We start from the raw sequence: 15,593 nt of genomic DNA, 5'->3' as shown, positions 1-15,593 counted from the left end.
TTCACATAAAGACTCAAGTTTTGTTACCTTGATCCAATGAAATAAAAAAATTCACGTCAATACTACCCAAGAACTAATAAATTGAGACAGTGGACATTAAAAACATGAGCAGTTGAATATAAACAAATCCTTTGCGGTGAATAATCCTTCAATAATTTGTTATGAATAATTAATTAATTACGAATAGAGTGGCATGGACTCATCATAGAAAAATTAGTGATAAATTTCTATCAACAGCTGAGAGAAATCTCAGGAATTCAAAAACACGTGCACAGATTGACGTAAAAAATCCATAAACCTGCGTAGAATCCCTTTGTCGTTTTAAATGTAAATATTTTAAAAAAATATATCGTCAGATGTCGAAAGCTTTACATTTTTATCTGCAGATTTTTATTTTCCGGACATTGTTCTGAAAGCATTGTTGGATAGTTTTTAGGTGCTATACCGATAAAATGCAACGATAAGGCTTTTATTGCATGCTCTGATTATAATTATGTATTTCGAAGATTTTTTTGAATGAACGCCTGGCGCCACGTGGTGTGAAGCCGACGAATCATCGTCAGTCATCAGTGCAGCGTATGGGCGTTTTGACACGTATGCTCCTCTGACGGAATAACATTTTTCTATTATAAATGAAGTTTCGGTGTTGAACCATTGGATAATTGACTAATTGACGATATATACAGGTAAGTAATTAGTGGACGATATTTTTTATAATTTATCCCTGGTTTTAACCATCGAATTTGTTCGTGTCCCATCTCATAACCAAACACTGGCCACTGTGCTTCATCTGCGTGCAACTTGTTTCGAGAAATTAAATTTTTCAAGATTGAAGACTGATTTTTTATGGTTCGCAATCATTTCTCTGGAATAACTGAATTGGAATGCATAGCTTCCATTGAATTTTCTCTTGAGGACGTAATTAAGTGCCTGACGTTCCTCACAATCTCCACGAACCAGTGGTACAGGGAAACATAATGTGACAGCGACGAGCAACAAACCTCATAAGCAAATGTGGCACCTGCCTCAAAAGAACATCATCCATTTCCAATCACCATTTGATCCTTCTCCACAATCTAGATCCAGCTCACCAGCCATCACCTGGTCACCGTCAAGATGAGCAGCATAGCCGAGCAGCCATGCTACACCCTCATGAACATCCCCGCGGACTCCGAGCCGATAAACGAGCTCCAGATGAAGCAGGACCTCGAAAAGGGTGACATACCAATAAAAATCGAAGCCCTGAAGAAAACCATCCACATGATTCTCAGTGGAGAGCGCCTCCCAGGCTTGCTAATGACAATAATCAGGTTCGTGCTGCCCTTGCAAGACCATACGATAAAGAAGCTCCTCCTGATTTTCTGGGAGATAGTCCCCAAGACCTCCCCTGACGGAAAACTCCTTCAGGAGATGATACTCGTCTGCGACGCGTACAGGAAGGACCTTCAACACCCAAACGAATACGTCCGAGGTTCAACCCTACGTTTCCTCTGTAAATTGAAGGAGCCAGAGCTTCTGGAGCCTCTGATGCCAGCAATAATCGCTTGCTTGGAGCACCGTCACTCCTACGTCCGTCGTAACGCAGTCCTCGCCATCTTCACGATCTACCGAAACTTCGAGTTCCTAATCCCAGACGCCCCAGAGCTGATTGCCAAGTACCTTGAGGGTGAACAGGACATGTCCTGCCGTCGAAATGCCTTCCTGATGCTCCTCCACGCCGACCAGAGCCGAGCACTGGCTTATCTAGCAGCTTGCCTCGATCTAGTTCCAACTTTCGGCGATATTCTCCAACTGGTGATCGTGGAACTCATCTACAAAGTCTGTCTGGCGAATCCCTCTGAGCGAGCTCGTTTCATCCGTTGTATCTACAGTCTCCTAAATTCACCGAGTGCAGCGGTTCGTTACGAAGCTGCTGGGACCCTGGTAACGCTCTCGAGTGCCCCAACCGCAATAAAGGCAGCCGCTTCTTGCTACATTGACCTCGTCGTCAAGGAGAGTGATAACAATGTTAAGTTGATTGTTCTGGATCGTCTGATTGCGATGAAGGAGAGTCCACAACATGAGAGAGTTCTCCAGGACCTCGTGATGGATGTTCTCAGGGTTTTAGGGTCGCCAGCTCTCGAAGTGAGGACGAAAACCCTTGCCCTGGCTATTGATCTTGTTACGACGAGAACTATTGAGGAGATGGTGCAACTCCTGAAGAAGGAGATCCTCAGAACTGCGGGAGGCGAGCACGAGGATGCTGGCAAGTACAGGCAGTTATTGGTGAGGACGCTTCACACCTGTTCCATCAAATTTCCGGACGTTGCTGGCACTGTTATCCCAGTGCTGGTGGATTTTCTGTCTGAAAACAACGAGGCTGCCGCTACTGATGTTCTTGTCTTCATCAGAGAGGCCATTCAACGATTTGAGAACCTGAGACCACTGATAATTGAGAAACTACTGGAGGTCTTCCAGGACATTCGATCTGTCAGAGTGCACAGGGGCGCCTTGTGGATACTCGGAGAGTATGCTACCTCTAGGGAGGATATTGAAAGTCTCATGGGGAGAATTAGGACCACTCTCGGGGATATACCACTGGTGGAGGCGGAGAACAAGAGGCAGGCTGGGGACAAACCAAGTGAGGAAGGCAATACTCAAGTGCAGCCTGCTCAGCTCGTTACTTCTGATGGTACTTATGCTACACAGAGTGCTTTCAGTACTACCGGCAGTGGAAAGAAGGAGGAGAAGAGACCTGCCTTAGTGCAGTATATGATGGATGGAGACTTCTTCATCGGGGCTTCGTTGGCTACTACTCTCTCCAAGTTGGCCCTCAGGTTTGTGTATTTTTTTATTGCCACAAATTTTCTTGTATTCAATATAGAAAAAATGAAGGTCAAAAGATTGAAGGTCCTTGATTTTTTAGGTATAAGGCATTAGAGAATAACGAGCAGAAGAATAATAGAATGCAAGCAGAAGCAATGCTGATAATGTCCAGTATTCTGCAATTAGGAAGATCCGGTCTGTCTTCCAAAGCAATGACCCACGACGATGCTGAGAGAATTTCTCTGTGCCTTCGATCACTCGCATGCCCGACTCCCCTCATCCAGCAAGTCTTCACCGAGGGCTGCAGAGATGCCCTGGGGAGGATGCTTGCTGCCAAAGCAGAAGAAGATTCCCAGACCCAGAAGGCCAAGGAGAAGCCTGGAAACGTCGTACAAGTGGACGAGGCCATTCAGTTTCTGCAGCTCAATAGAAATGCCGATCTCACTGGTGGGACTGGTGACGTCTTCGAGCAAAGTCTCTCAGCCGCTGTGGCAGGAAGACCTGGCAGCGGTGGAGCTGATGCACCAACACCCAGTGCCCTGAGCAAGGTCACCCAATTGACTGGATTTTCAGATCCTGTTTATGCTGAGGCACTGGTGCATGTCAATCAGTATGATATTGTTCTCGATGTTCTGATTGTCAATCAGACTGAGGACACCTTACAGAATTGTACGTTGGAGTTGGCGACCATGGGAGATCTTAAACTGGTGGAGAGGCCTCAGCCTATTGTATTGGCACCTAGAGATTTCGCCAGTATCAAGGCCAATGTCAAGGTGGCATCTACGGAGAATGGGATCATATTCGGAAATATTGGTAAGAGAATCCCTTTCCGTGATTACATGAATTAATTTGAATTTATCGATAATCAAAAAAGGGCAGAGAATGTCAATGACGATCCCCTGGTGTTTATAATTTTCACATTACAATTCCAGTTTATGACGTATCGGGAGCGGGATCAGACCGATCAGTTGTTGTCCTCAACGACATTCACATAGACATAATGGATTACATCGTCCCTGCAACCTGCACAGACGCTGAATTTCGACAAATGTGGGCGGAATTCGAATGGGAAAATAAAGTATCAGTCAATACAACACTTGCAGACCTCAGGGAATACCTTGCCCACCTACTCAAGTCGACCAACATGCGCTGTCTCACTCCAGAAAAGGTATTTTTTTTTTCGGGGGTCTTTAAAACTTAATGTCTGTTTTTATTTTTTCCGTCTCCATGTTTGTATCCTTTTTCCAGGCATTATCCGGTCAATGTGGTTTCATGGCAGCAAATATGTACGCAAAATCAATATTTGGGGAGGATGCCCTTGCAAATTTGTCGATTGAGAAACCGCTGAACAAACCCGATGCTCCTGTAGTTGGTCACATCAGAATCCGTGCTAAGAGCCAGGGAATGGCGCTCTCCCTTGGTGATAAAATAAACTCTGCTCAGAAGGTCGTTCAGGCGAAAGTCATACAGGCTGCGTAACTTCATAAATACTATCCGACCCGGGGGCTAAAAATCATATACAATAAATTCATAACTAAACCTTATGTTTTCTTCATCCACCAACAGATATTCGAAAATCCATAATTCAGTTTAGGTTTATCACATTTTATTCCATCCTGAGGGAAAGAAACAATTAAGTAAGAGCTGTTACATGTAGTTATCAGAAAAATAAATAAATTTTAATATGTATAATGGAATCTCCTTTTTTTACTTCAATTGTTATATCAGAATTTGGATGCAACCATACATTTTATTTTGGAAAGAATAAATTCGTGAAAAACATCACTAAAATCCACCGGCAAGTTATGCCATTTTCTTCCTTCCCCTCAACCTCACAACCAACCCCCACGTCTCGGCGATCTGAATCTCGGTGACTTGGCCTCAACATTCACCAGCCTACATTTGTCCTCACCCCTCTGAGGTCCCATATCAGGTGTATTCGGAATAACAGTTACCTCGGGTAATTTCTTAGGACTTGTAAGCGCTGCAGGAGCTCTCGGTCTACTCCTGGCAATGGGTGGATCCCCTCCAGGTCCTGCTCTTCGAGGACTGACTCCTCGAATGTGTTTTTCGGGAGACACCACAAGTTTGGGGGGAGTTTTGGGTCTCGGGGATACTTTATCCAGAGTATTGGGTCTCGGTTTAGGGCTTGTGGGTCTCCTGCAGACGTCTGCAGCACTGCCTGGCCGAGTTGTGGGTGCACTAGCAGTGACACCGACGATGCCAGGCTCTGCTGAGACAGCGAGACCCGGTGCTTTTCTTTTAACAACCTTTGGAGGCGTTGATTTCAAAGGAAGAAGAGGCTGAGGACTCTTCCTTCCCTTTTCATTCTCATATCCAACAGTGGTAGCCATCAGCTTCGAGTTGAGCGTTCCCTCAGGTGACACGTCAGGGGAAAACTGCCCTGGGGAGTGAGATCGTGACCTGTCGTCTTCATTGATGTCCTTGAGCACTCGAAGAATATTATCACTGGATCCAGTTGTGGGAAGCTTTATCGGGCTGACAGCAGGTAAGGGGGATCGGGATCTCAATTTTTTGGCCTCCTCCATCGCCTTCTGGAGACTCTTCTGGCTCTGCAACGATGCCCTGCTGTTACTCTTGCCAATCTGGGAACTCTTAACTGCACACTGGACAATTTGCCCCCATGATCGACGACGATCGGCGGACTTGAGAACTGCCAGTCTCGCAACTCGTCTCCATCTCTCTCTTGCTTCCTCATCAGCCGGGGGTTCGGTCGGTTCAGCCTCGTCCATATCACCATTTTCGTCCAGCCCTACAGGAGCCGTCACCTGGAATTGCAGATGAAAAATCATCTTGGTTTCTTACAAATATCCAGGTCATCCAAATAGAAGAACTATAAGAGATCTATAAAAAACCTAATTCATGACTCAACTACATCCTACCTGGAAGTCCTTCATGAGTCTCCTCTCCCAGACCTTCATCTTCTTCCCCAACACGGCATTATCCTTAACATTCGCCGAGCCAATGTCCATACCATTGCGCCGCAGAATATCCAAGAGTTCACATCTCCAACTAGAGATATCACTCTTCACCTCATGAACGTCGTCCTCAGTGACCGGCGACATTTCGTGCTCAGTATGAGCATTGACGACGTATCTCCAGATGAGTGCTCTCATGACAGATCCATACTTATGCTCTTTGGTTCTGTATCTCGAGGAGTTTCTTCCGACTCTCGGGTTTTTGGACATACCAAAGACCCGGAGGAATATTTTAGGGGGTGGTAATATGTTGAATGGCGGTGGCAGAGTTCCACACTCTTCGAAATAACTCATCCACAATTTAGTCCTCGCGAATTTCCACTCAACGTCCGAGTGTTCGACAATCATTGCGTAGCTGTTGCTCATCATGGCGATGAGAAGATTCAGAAGGACAATGACGTTGATGACGGAGTAGGAGCCGAACATGAGAAGTCCCCAGAAGCGAGTGTAGGACTTGATGCCGGTCAATGCGAAGCTGTCGATGCCAATGCCACCGAATGACGCCCAGAAGAGGGACTGACAGGACTCGAATAAATTGGAGAATGTTCTCCACCTGAGGCAGGGATCACTGGCCATATCCCAATCAGGGTCTGTGCCATACCCCACGTAGCACTTGCGCTGCTCAAGTTCTGCGAAGTACCAGAGCAGTTGGTTGAGACCGCAGGCGAATGCGAAGAGAACGAGAGTGTAGATGAAGAAGAATTTAACGATGTCGATGACCATTCGACCGAGGGATATCTGCAGGGGTCCAAGGTGAGGATTTATGCTGAAGAGGTGGACGAGTTTGAGGGCACTGAAGACGTTGGCAGCTGCGAAGAGGCCCTCAGCAATCAGCTGTGGGTCGAAGTCACTCCACTGCTCTCTTGGAATGAATCTGGCAGACTCATCGTTGCTTATCTCGGTCATCTGTTGAACGTAGGCGGCGAAGCGGAGGAGGAAGGTACCCACGTAGAGAGAGTTCCTGGTGAAGTCTATGAAGTTCCAGAGATCACGGAGATAGGCCCGGAGACCGTCATTGAAAACCTCGCGGGTCTCCTGCCAGATGAAACCCAAAACGTAGATGACGACGAGGCATTCCAAAGGGGTGGGACCCGCTCCTCGTTGTTTTAGGAGGTCCTCTTGTAGCTGACGCTTCATTGACTCGGTACCGAGGTAACGGATCAGCTGGACCTCGGCTCGCTGGGAGACCAGCATCAGGAGAACTGACCGGGAGAGAGGGGATGTTATTTTTTGAATTGATAGAGGTGGTGGTCTTTGGGGAATTCTTAATTTGAATGATTAGACTACATTTCTTGTGGTTCATCGTTCAACAAGATATGAAACTTACGAAGAAAAAAGAGATAGGATGACGCATGAACCAAGAATTTCATGAAAGGTCGTCGCATGAGATTCCCAGTCTTGGACTCCGGTGCAAACCAGTAGATGAGACAGTAAACTGGGAAAAGGAGTGCGGTTTTGATAACGATTCCGATTCTCTGCATTGTGGACATCCTTCGAAACCCAGGTACACCTTCGTACCTTTGAATCGATTGAAAATATTCCATTAATCGATTCGTATTGTTCGCCAAACTGAAGGGTTCAATGGAAAATTTTACTAAAAACTCACCAAATAGCAGCCAAAAGCTGCTGAATATGTGAGTGGGACACAAAACTTTTTTGCTTGTATTGTATAGCGAGTTCGAGTTTCGCCAGTTGTTTGCCGGGTTCAGTTGCGCTTGCCTCTGGGTCGTGGTTCAATATTGTATTTAATTCCGCTGTGGTGCGGGTCTGATGCAGCAAATCAACAGCAAATCTGTTTTTATCATTCAAAATTGCTGATTAATTAGGTCATTGGCAAGGGCATTTCCGGAAATTTATGATTTCATAGTGTCGTAATTACTTTTCCACTTGTTTCCGAAGCTTTAGATATTCGGCGCGACTTTCGGGTTCAGACACAGCGAGCAGACGGAGCTCCCAACTGAGTTGGAAAGCTGTCATCAGGGGATCTGGGGAGCTCAAAGCTATCAAACTAGGACTGGCCAATGCCTTGTATTCGGAAATTCGGGTAGATGACAGTCTTAGAGGATCTCCTGCATGAATATTCAGAAAATAAAACGAACATAAAAATACTCAGTTGAGTCTTCAAGACATAATTGGATTGTCCGACTAAGATTCGAAAAAAAAATGATTCCCCACCAGTTGCAGCACGAAGACAGTCATCACACCCACACCTGACATCATGAGGCATAGGTAGGGTGGCCCCTCTGTCAAGCAGCAGCTTGAGTATCTCATAATTATTTCTCTGAGCAGCTAGAACGAGGGGTGTCATTTCCGGTGGATACCGAGCGGCTGCTGGATCGATTCTCTGCCAACTGTGTGTTATTTCTTTTACACCTGTTTAGAAACAATTTCCCCCATTACTCCTCCCATTCATAGCTTTTTCCAGGATGACCTCCGCCTGAAAAACTAATGAGTTCCATACCTGAATGCTGATTGAGCTCGGAGCTCCTCAGCAGTTCCTCATGCTCTAGGAGCAACTCAACCGCTTCCACAAACTCCTGATCAATTGCGTAAAGGAGAGAGTCACGAGTGTCAACTCCCATAACTACTAGCAATTCAACCATTTCCAGGTTCTCAGACTCGATAGCAAGAGTCAGGGCACCCCTTCCGAGACTATCCACAGAATTAACATCGATGGATCTCGCCTGATTATCAACAGCAATGAAATAGCATTAGTTTTCGTTAATCCTCGATTGGATTGGTCAATCCCTAATAAATAAATCACTGAAATTACTTTATTGGGTCTGGCAGCGAGTTGCAGCATACGTTTGACATTAGCCAAGTCGCCTCTCTCGACCGCCAGAAGATACTTCTTCTCCTCGATACTGAGAGGTCGAGGAAGTTGAAGGCAGTAGTCATCCTCCTCCGGCACGTTTCCCGCCTCAATCTCCTTCTCCTTGGCGTTGCTCATGGTTTCAGAAACGTAAAAATCCCCCCAAACCCCAGCACTCACACTTGCACCTCACGGGACAATAAAATCAAAAAAATAAGTGGAAGAAAAATTAAATTCCCAAGGGAGGACCGACGTAAGGAGAAAACAGTCGGGGGTAGGCACACTGCATGGGCTAGCACTGGGGTTGAAATTGGCCGAGTGGTAATCCTGCCTAGCATTCTTTATATACCGGATGATACAAATTCAATTACCACGGCTTAACCCAGACATTGAAAAGATATTTAAAAATATACCTTAAGACCAATTTCAGGGTGGATTGTCAAGTAAAGCACTTCAAACGTAGAAATAACGGACTTCTCACTGTCCAGTCGTGCCCAGAGCACATCAATACTCCAATACTATTCATCACTCTAATTTGCTTATCTATATCCTGTTAGTTCTCTAGGCTGATTTGCCAACATGTAGAAACGACAAATCAATGCATACGACGAAACTACCTCTCTTTTTCCTCTTTCCTGGGGTGTTGCACCTCATTTTTTTCAGATCCAGCAGAGAGAATTATTTAATAACTAATTTCAGGACTTGTCGAGAAAGGTGCCGCTGAATAAATCATTCGTTTTTTCAAACAGACGATGGATTGCCGAGGAGCCGGTATCCTGGTGACTCATCAATAATTTAAATTTAAGTACTGCAAACGAAATTCCGTTGAGAGGAAAATAACGAAATCGAACTAGTCTGTCATTTGAATTGTTCGTCCTGGATGTGATTGCCCTATTCCCTCTGAAGATTATCAACCACTCTTGCATTTACCCACGCCCCCAAAAACTCGTGAAAGTGTAGGATTCCATCAGGAAGTGACTTTTTCTCGTGCATCAACTGCGGTTGATGGACTTTCATCGATGATTCATGGGCCAGTGTCACCTGCAATGAAAGGCGACCTGAGTGGCCACTTGCTGTTTTGAACGTGAGTCTCCGGACGGGAAAAATGAATAAAACAGAGTTGGAAAAATATCGGGATGAAAAACTATCGAGACGAATTGTCCAGGTCGATATAATGAGAACGAGGAGATCCCTTTGGTTTTCAGTCTGAAAGAACCTCCGAAACAATTCTCACTGCTTCGACGTAGTTGGCTACGCATCATGATTACCAAATATTCCCTGATCCTATCTATCATTAATTTAATTTTATCAGAGAGTGCATTCGGCTCTAGTATTATTCAGCGCAGACGTCCCCTGAATTTTTCATACACAGGAGATACGGGAACTGCTGCGACTGGTGGATCAATGAGGATTGATAAAAAGGTAGAAGCTGGTGGTGGAGATAATCATAAAGAGGAGCATTACGAAGCCTCTAGAGAGAAGGATGAAGAGGTATTTGGGAATTCTAATAATTATTAACATTGGTATTATTTTATGTCCCTTGTCCGACACAGGTGAGATCGAAATTTAATGAATGATGGAATTAACAGGGCTACAAAACTCACCACGAGGCGGAAAAAGCTGCCAAGGGCCATCATGACAAGGACATCCACAAGAAGGACTACAGCGAACAAGAAGGACACGAGAGGGAGAAACACGGGGAGGAGAAGCATTATGCTGAGCATCACAGCGGTGACAAGGGTGAGAAAGAAGCCAAATTCGAGGAGAGTGGCAAACACAATAAGGGACACAGCACCAAAGGACAGCACAACATCTTCAAGAAGGATGAATATGAAAAGAAACATGATTTTTATGATGAGTATCATGAGAGCGACGAGGAGGAGAAGCAGGGGGGATACCTGCAGAAGCATGAAGGGGCGAAGGGTGGGAAGCATCACAGTGGTCATCATTCTGGTGGTGGAGATGAGGTAAGTCATGTACATTTTCGTGATGAGATGACAATCCTTGATTGGGTGTGGGTGTGAGGTCCGGAAATTTGACACTTCCAGACAAGATTTAAACGACTTCAGTCATATTTCATATTTCGATAAACTAATTTTTAGCATCATCATGGCAGTAAGAAGGGCTACAAATCTGGTCATCATCATTCTGATGACAAGGGTCACAATGCTGCGGAGGGTCATTCAAAGCATCATAAACATGGCGAGAAGCATGGATCGAAGAGTGGACACTCAGGAGCCAAGAAATGGGTGCACAAGAGTGGAGGACAATAAGTTTTTTATTGATAAAATATAATTTTAATAAATGTAATTATTTTCTTTTATTCTCCTTCCTCTTCCAGTACAGTAGGCTAATTAATCCAGTTCTCATTGAGAAGCTTATTTTTTACTTGCACCATTTCGGTATTAATTAACAAAAAATATAACGTTCAAAGTAAAAATAAATATTCACTGAATCAGGTGATATAAATCGATATCAACTCAAGTGTCGAGATTCCTTGAAGATTGAGTAACACCAGTAGCAGGTGATATCTTATTTCCTCTTGTCATCCAATTCAAAAGTGAAAACGTGGCGGCAAATTGGTCACACTTGAGCGGGGTCGACGTGATCAGAGAATTCCGCATGATTTGGCGGCATCTCGAATAAGCGATTGTGCCTTTAATTCATGTGCCCCTCGATGAACAGCCGGAGAGAAAAAAAAAAGAAAACGATTAAAACATTTCACCGAAACTCGGTGGATTCTCAACACTTCACCTTTTCGATTGCCCTTGTCAAGTCAAATTGACTCGAAATCATTGAAATTTCGGGTGATGTTGATATTGAGTAATCGAGGGAGAAAGGAGGAAGGCAGTGCGATCGATGGATCCAGAACTACTGGTTTAGTCGTAATGAGACAGTTGTTCTTGGCATTGCAGAGTGTAATCACTGAATATTCCTCGAGAGGATTAATTTCTGGAGTGATATCCAATTGATCTCAGTCATTCTGAAGTTCATCAGTCATGGGAGTTCACTGTGTCACTGTGTTTTTGTGTATTTACACAATGGTAATTCGGAAGAATTGAGAATTCATTATCTCTATGCAAATAATCGTGCAGTTAAAATTTTAATTAATCGCGAGTCTTTTACCCCTAAATTATAATCCACATATTTCAACTACCACTACACTTAAGCAAATTTGTCCAGAGACTTTTTGTAAAAATTTCAATAGTGAACAAAAGGACCTCTCGATGAATTTTACAGTCAGACTCTTCTTGAACTATTCTTTCCCTTTCTTCTCTAGCCACTGGTATCAGCATTCTCAAGTACATCCCCAATAGTAGTGTTCGATCCGACAATAGAGAGCCACCAGACATACGCAAAATACCTCTTCTCCCGCGATCAGCATTCATTGGATTCTAAAAATCTGCTAGTCACCAACACGATCCATCCACCACCGCAAATACCAAGAAAGGTCGAAGCCTTAAAGCCAGACACCTCTGACTATTTGGAGGAGCACAAGCCCCTGATAATTCCTGCTCTCGAAAAAGAACAAGATAACTTTCAGGAAGACAAGCGCCTCCCCAGGAAACTTGGTCCGGACAAGCTCACTACTCCACCACCAGCGCTGAACTCTAATAACTTCGTGAGCAAAAGACATCTGAAAGAGAACGCCTACGTTCACCACCCCAGACCACACCTCAGAGATTCTGAAAATTACCGGGAACTAAATCCAGAGATCAATCCACTTGTTTTATCCCCCGAAAATCAACGGTATTACGACAATTACCTACGATTGAATCCACCGGAAAATCGAGTTGCAAAAAATTACGATAATGTTCAGGTACCTGAGCCGATTTCTGCATACGGATATGAGATAAGCCCAGTGGCTAATCCAGAGTTACAACGGGTGAATCCACTTAGAAGAAACCATATTAATTCTGGTAATACAAATATCCCCGATAGAAATTCTGGGGAAGAGACACGACTCGCTAATTACGAAGTAAGGAGCAAGAAGAAGAAATCGAAAAAGAGTAGTCGTCTTAACAAACCGGAAGTGAGGTCGGAGTATGAGCCCAATGACCAGCGAGGACAAGTGGTTCCAGTTCAGCCTATTTATTACGATAAAGCTTCCACTGATTTCTACGACAACGTACAATTTGCGGAGAGAAATCCTCATGAGAGACACCAGGGCGAAGATGTTGCTTTGGAGCCGACAGAAAAAGAGGAGCCGCGTCCTGCGGTGAGACGCCAGGACAACGGAGGGGGTGGGAATCAACACGTTGAGGTGGCTGCGGGATCCCAGAGAGAGGAGAAACACCAGCCTAAGGTGCACAGCGAGAAGCATGAAGAGGGTGGGGGTGAAGAGGGCCATGAGGACCACCACGAAGCTGATGGGGAGGAGGCGAAGAAGGTGAGTAGTTCGGTTTTTCGGTGGTACCTTAATAGAAGTCATCAAAATGTCGTATCTTATTATAATGATAACACGACTCAAATGTTATAGGCTCATTAAATCAATTATATTATGTGTCAAAGGGTTACGACAGCCATCACGAGCATGAAAAAGGTGAGAAGGGTCATCACGATAAAGAGGACCATGATAAACATTACGACGAAGAGGAAGGAAAGGAGCATAAACATGCGGATGACAGTTCCTATTATAAGCATTATGACAGTGGTGAGAAAAAGGAGAAGGAGTCAGCATTCGACGAAGAGGGAAAATTCAATAAGGGACACAGCACCAAGGGCAATCATGTAGTACATAAAAAGGTCATTACAATATTTAAATAATTAAATGATAAACCACAGTGCATTACCACGAGTTTGACACACAGGACGAATACGAGAAACTCGAGGAATTCTACGACGAGTCTCACGACGAGGACGAGCACGAGAAGGATGAGGGATACCACCACAAATTCGAGAAGGAGCACGGCGGAAGTGAAAAGACTGGACACTACGATGCGGGTGAAGACGTTGAAGAGCATGGTAAGAAGAGTAAGTATGAGAAGGGCCACCACTATAAGGACAAGAAGGGCCATGACCAGCGCGCGGGTGATGACAAGCATCACGAGAAAGAGAGCAAATATGGGAAGAAGGGAGGATACGAGGATGGAAAGAAATGGGAGTACAAGAAAGGACACTAACTCCATTAGGTCCTTCCCATTGCCACATACATGTTGTTAATTGTTTCTGTATTTTTAAATAGATTATTTGTGAGGGTTTAGAATGCTTTGGAGTGAATAAATATTTTTTTATTGTAATTCATTTCTCATTTTTTCATATCGATTGATTTTTTTTCTCGGTCTGATCTATAAAAAAGGGTAAGTACTCATATCTCCCTTCCGTTTCAGTGCATACGATTCCTTCTCAATGGTCACGTTTAATCCGACTAAATGAACTTTGATAAATTGAGTTCTTTAAATGCTGCTGTTCACCCTCTTCCTCATTTTTTCATAGTCCAGGTGAGAATATTTTTAATTAACAATGGAAATTGAAATTTTCGAGGTGCACCCGCAATGACCAGAATCAGTCTGACCCATAAAGATAGATTTATCGGTTCATCAAACCAACCATCGACATGTGAAATTAAACACTTGTCTGTTAGCACAACACTGATCCGCACACGCGCCACTCATTTTCTATCAAACATTCGATGTATCACGCAATGTCAACAGTTGACTCTTTAAAAGAACATGAAGAATACCGTTCTTATAGCCCTGATCCATCGGCCCACGTTGGGAAGTTGGAATAAAGCATTTACGACTGAAGAATACGAATAGAAAGAAGTAGAAAAGAAAATGGCAAGTTTGAAATAGCCTACTATTCATCATCCTCCTCAATAACTGAATTTTCAAGTGGTGAATGAACTTCACAGATTCATGAGTTTCCGGGGATTGAATCGATGATAATAAATTCGTCCTTTATTCTGACGTTTCAATCCTATTCTTATATTTCTCGATACAACATATGGCACTTGAATGGTGTTATTACCTGGATCGAGACGGTGACCTGAATAAAGAATGAGTCCTGGGATATATTTTATAGTAAAGTATTCGTCGATAAATGTGATCAGTTTAAGAAATGCGTGATTCGAAAAATTGGTTGTCAATCTGTATTCAATTTCAGCAAAATTATCTATTTAACTTTAGTCCTTATCCTGCGGTTTATTTCAGCTTCTTTTAATGCTAAAACATGGTCATACGTGTATCATAAAGACATCCCTCCCCCCACGTACATTTTTCCTCCCCCTCGAATCCTTTTTCTCCTTGCCTTTCTATTCCACCTTTATTCGTATTTTATTCTCTTTTTGTGTTGTGCGTTAAGACTTTTACGAGAATTAAAAGGATGACTGTGTTGCAGTGAAACAGCTCGATTGCCACGTGGGGTGGACTCCGCGTTTATGAGCAATTAGAGGAAAATGCGAGAGTATATACCCTGTATCTCGGGCCAATGAGGCATATCCTGGGGGTTCATGCTGGTGGTGAATAAAATTTTGTTATGTTAATTAGGGCATAGCGACATTCTCAGGTTTTTATCCTCTTTTTGTTGCTGGAAGGTACTTAATTGGGGTTTACATGCGTTTAAATGTCAGTGAGTCAACCATAGGGGAAGAGATAATTGAGATATTTTCAAATTAGAATATTGAATTTTCAATGAGTGAATCAACTGACCCCAATGAATATTTGAAATGCCGAGTGATAAATAGAATAAAATAATTTTTATTTTTTTACTCATTCATTAAGAAGAGTGCAATGAACATAAAGAGATAATTTACAATATCATAAATCTGTAAAATACAATTTTTTTGTTATCCATAAACTGAAATAAATCGGAATGGTAGACAAAAAAAATTGTTTCTCGTTATTTTTCAACGAGGGAACATCTCAATGTGTATTTTCGCACCCTTTCTGTCAGTCATTAACTGTTTAATCATCGGAAGAGGGTGAGAATCGTGGGATTTTAATGAAACTTGGAGAAAAAAATCGAGAATTTATTTC

At 43.6% G+C, this 15,593-nt stretch overlaps 4 protein-coding genes across 4 annotated transcripts; 3 read left to right on the top strand and 1 right to left on the bottom strand.

Annotated features, from left to right (window-relative positions):
- The first annotated feature begins 529 nt into the window (after positions 1-529).
- On the top strand, positions 530-4,502 carry LOC135163418 (coatomer subunit beta). The gene is made up of 5 exons (XM_064122842.1): positions 530-686; positions 1,081-2,816; positions 2,906-3,618; positions 3,738-3,973; positions 4,054-4,502. Exons 2-5 carry the CDS (start codon positions 1,117-1,119, stop codon positions 4,282-4,284), a joined length of 2,880 nt encoding a protein of 959 aa, XP_063978912.1. The 5' UTR covers positions 530-686; positions 1,081-1,116; the 3' UTR covers positions 4,285-4,502.
- Positions 4,390-8,940, bottom strand: LOC135163417 (transient-receptor-potential-like protein). Its single transcript, XM_064122840.1, has 8 exons — positions 8,578-8,940; positions 8,266-8,488; positions 7,980-8,177; positions 7,684-7,873; positions 7,411-7,596; positions 7,132-7,322; positions 5,709-7,006; positions 4,390-5,594 (listed from the first exon to the last, which is right to left on the bottom strand). Exons 1-8 carry the CDS (start codon positions 8,752-8,754, stop codon positions 4,638-4,640), a joined length of 3,420 nt encoding a protein of 1,139 aa, XP_063978910.1. The 5' UTR covers positions 8,755-8,940; the 3' UTR covers positions 4,390-4,637.
- Positions 8,941-9,268: 328 nt separating this feature from the next.
- LOC135163295 (histidine-rich glycoprotein-like) lies at positions 9,269-10,915 on the top strand. The gene is made up of 3 exons (XM_064122603.1): positions 9,269-10,107; positions 10,206-10,583; positions 10,719-10,915. Exons 1-3 carry the CDS (start codon positions 9,877-9,879, stop codon positions 10,887-10,889), a joined length of 780 nt encoding a protein of 259 aa, XP_063978673.1. The 5' UTR covers positions 9,269-9,876; the 3' UTR covers positions 10,890-10,915.
- A 511-nt stretch (positions 10,916-11,426) lies between these two features.
- Positions 11,427-13,850, top strand: LOC135163974 (sarcoplasmic reticulum histidine-rich calcium-binding protein-like). Its single transcript, XM_064123880.1, has 5 exons — positions 11,427-11,534; positions 11,606-11,710; positions 11,897-13,006; positions 13,129-13,362; positions 13,428-13,850. Exons 1-5 carry the CDS (start codon positions 11,427-11,429, stop codon positions 13,737-13,739), a joined length of 1,869 nt encoding a protein of 622 aa, XP_063979950.1. The 3' UTR covers positions 13,740-13,850.
- The last annotated feature ends 1,743 nt before the right edge of the window (positions 13,851-15,593 follow it).

The sequence above is a fragment of the Diachasmimorpha longicaudata genome, chromosome 6 (genome assembly GCF_034640455.1).
Source record: "Diachasmimorpha longicaudata isolate KC_UGA_2023 chromosome 6, iyDiaLong2, whole genome shotgun sequence".
NCBI classification, from domain to species: Eukaryota; Metazoa; Arthropoda; class Insecta; order Hymenoptera; family Braconidae; genus Diachasmimorpha; species Diachasmimorpha longicaudata.
Note: the sequence above shows the minus strand (reverse complement) of the source record. Positions and strands in the feature narration are given on the sequence as shown.

Bases quoted from the DNA above. Each gene is read 5' to 3' on its own strand.
- LOC135163417 (XM_064122840.1), bottom strand. From the start codon at position 8,754: ATGAGCAACGCCAAGGAGAAGGAGATTGAGGCGGGAAACGTGCCGGAG. The intron at 7,874-7,979 runs GTGGGGAATCAT...ATATTCATGCAG, and splicing joins CTGTCTTCGTGCTGCAACTG to GAGATCCTCTAAGACTGTCA. The intron at 7,007-7,131 runs GTAAGTTTCATA...TCTCCCGGTCAG, and splicing joins ATCCTATCTCTTTTTTCTTC to TTCTCCTGATGCTGGTCTCC.
- LOC135163974 (XM_064123880.1), top strand. From the start codon at position 11,427: ATGTTGATATTGAGTAATCGAGGGAGAAAGGAGGAAGGCAGTGCGATC. The intron at 11,711-11,896 runs GTTAAAATTTTA...TTTCTTCTCTAG, and splicing joins TCTATGCAAATAATCGTGCA to CCACTGGTATCAGCATTCTC. The intron at 13,007-13,128 runs GTGAGTAGTTCG...TATGTGTCAAAG, and splicing joins ATGGGGAGGAGGCGAAGAAG to GGTTACGACAGCCATCACGA.
- LOC135163295 (XM_064122603.1), top strand. From the start codon at position 9,877: ATGATTACCAAATATTCCCTGATCCTATCTATCATTAATTTAATTTTA. The intron at 10,108-10,205 runs GTATTTGGGAAT...TGGAATTAACAG, and splicing joins CTAGAGAGAAGGATGAAGAG to GGCTACAAAACTCACCACGA. The intron at 10,584-10,718 runs GTAAGTCATGTA...ACTAATTTTTAG, and splicing joins ATTCTGGTGGTGGAGATGAG to CATCATCATGGCAGTAAGAA.
- LOC135163418 (XM_064122842.1), top strand. From the start codon at position 1,117: ATGAGCAGCATAGCCGAGCAGCCATGCTACACCCTCATGAACATCCCC. The intron at 2,817-2,905 runs GTTTGTGTATTT...TTGATTTTTTAG, and splicing joins CTCTCCAAGTTGGCCCTCAG to GTATAAGGCATTAGAGAATA. The intron at 3,974-4,053 runs GTATTTTTTTTT...TCCTTTTTCCAG, and splicing joins GCTGTCTCACTCCAGAAAAG to GCATTATCCGGTCAATGTGG.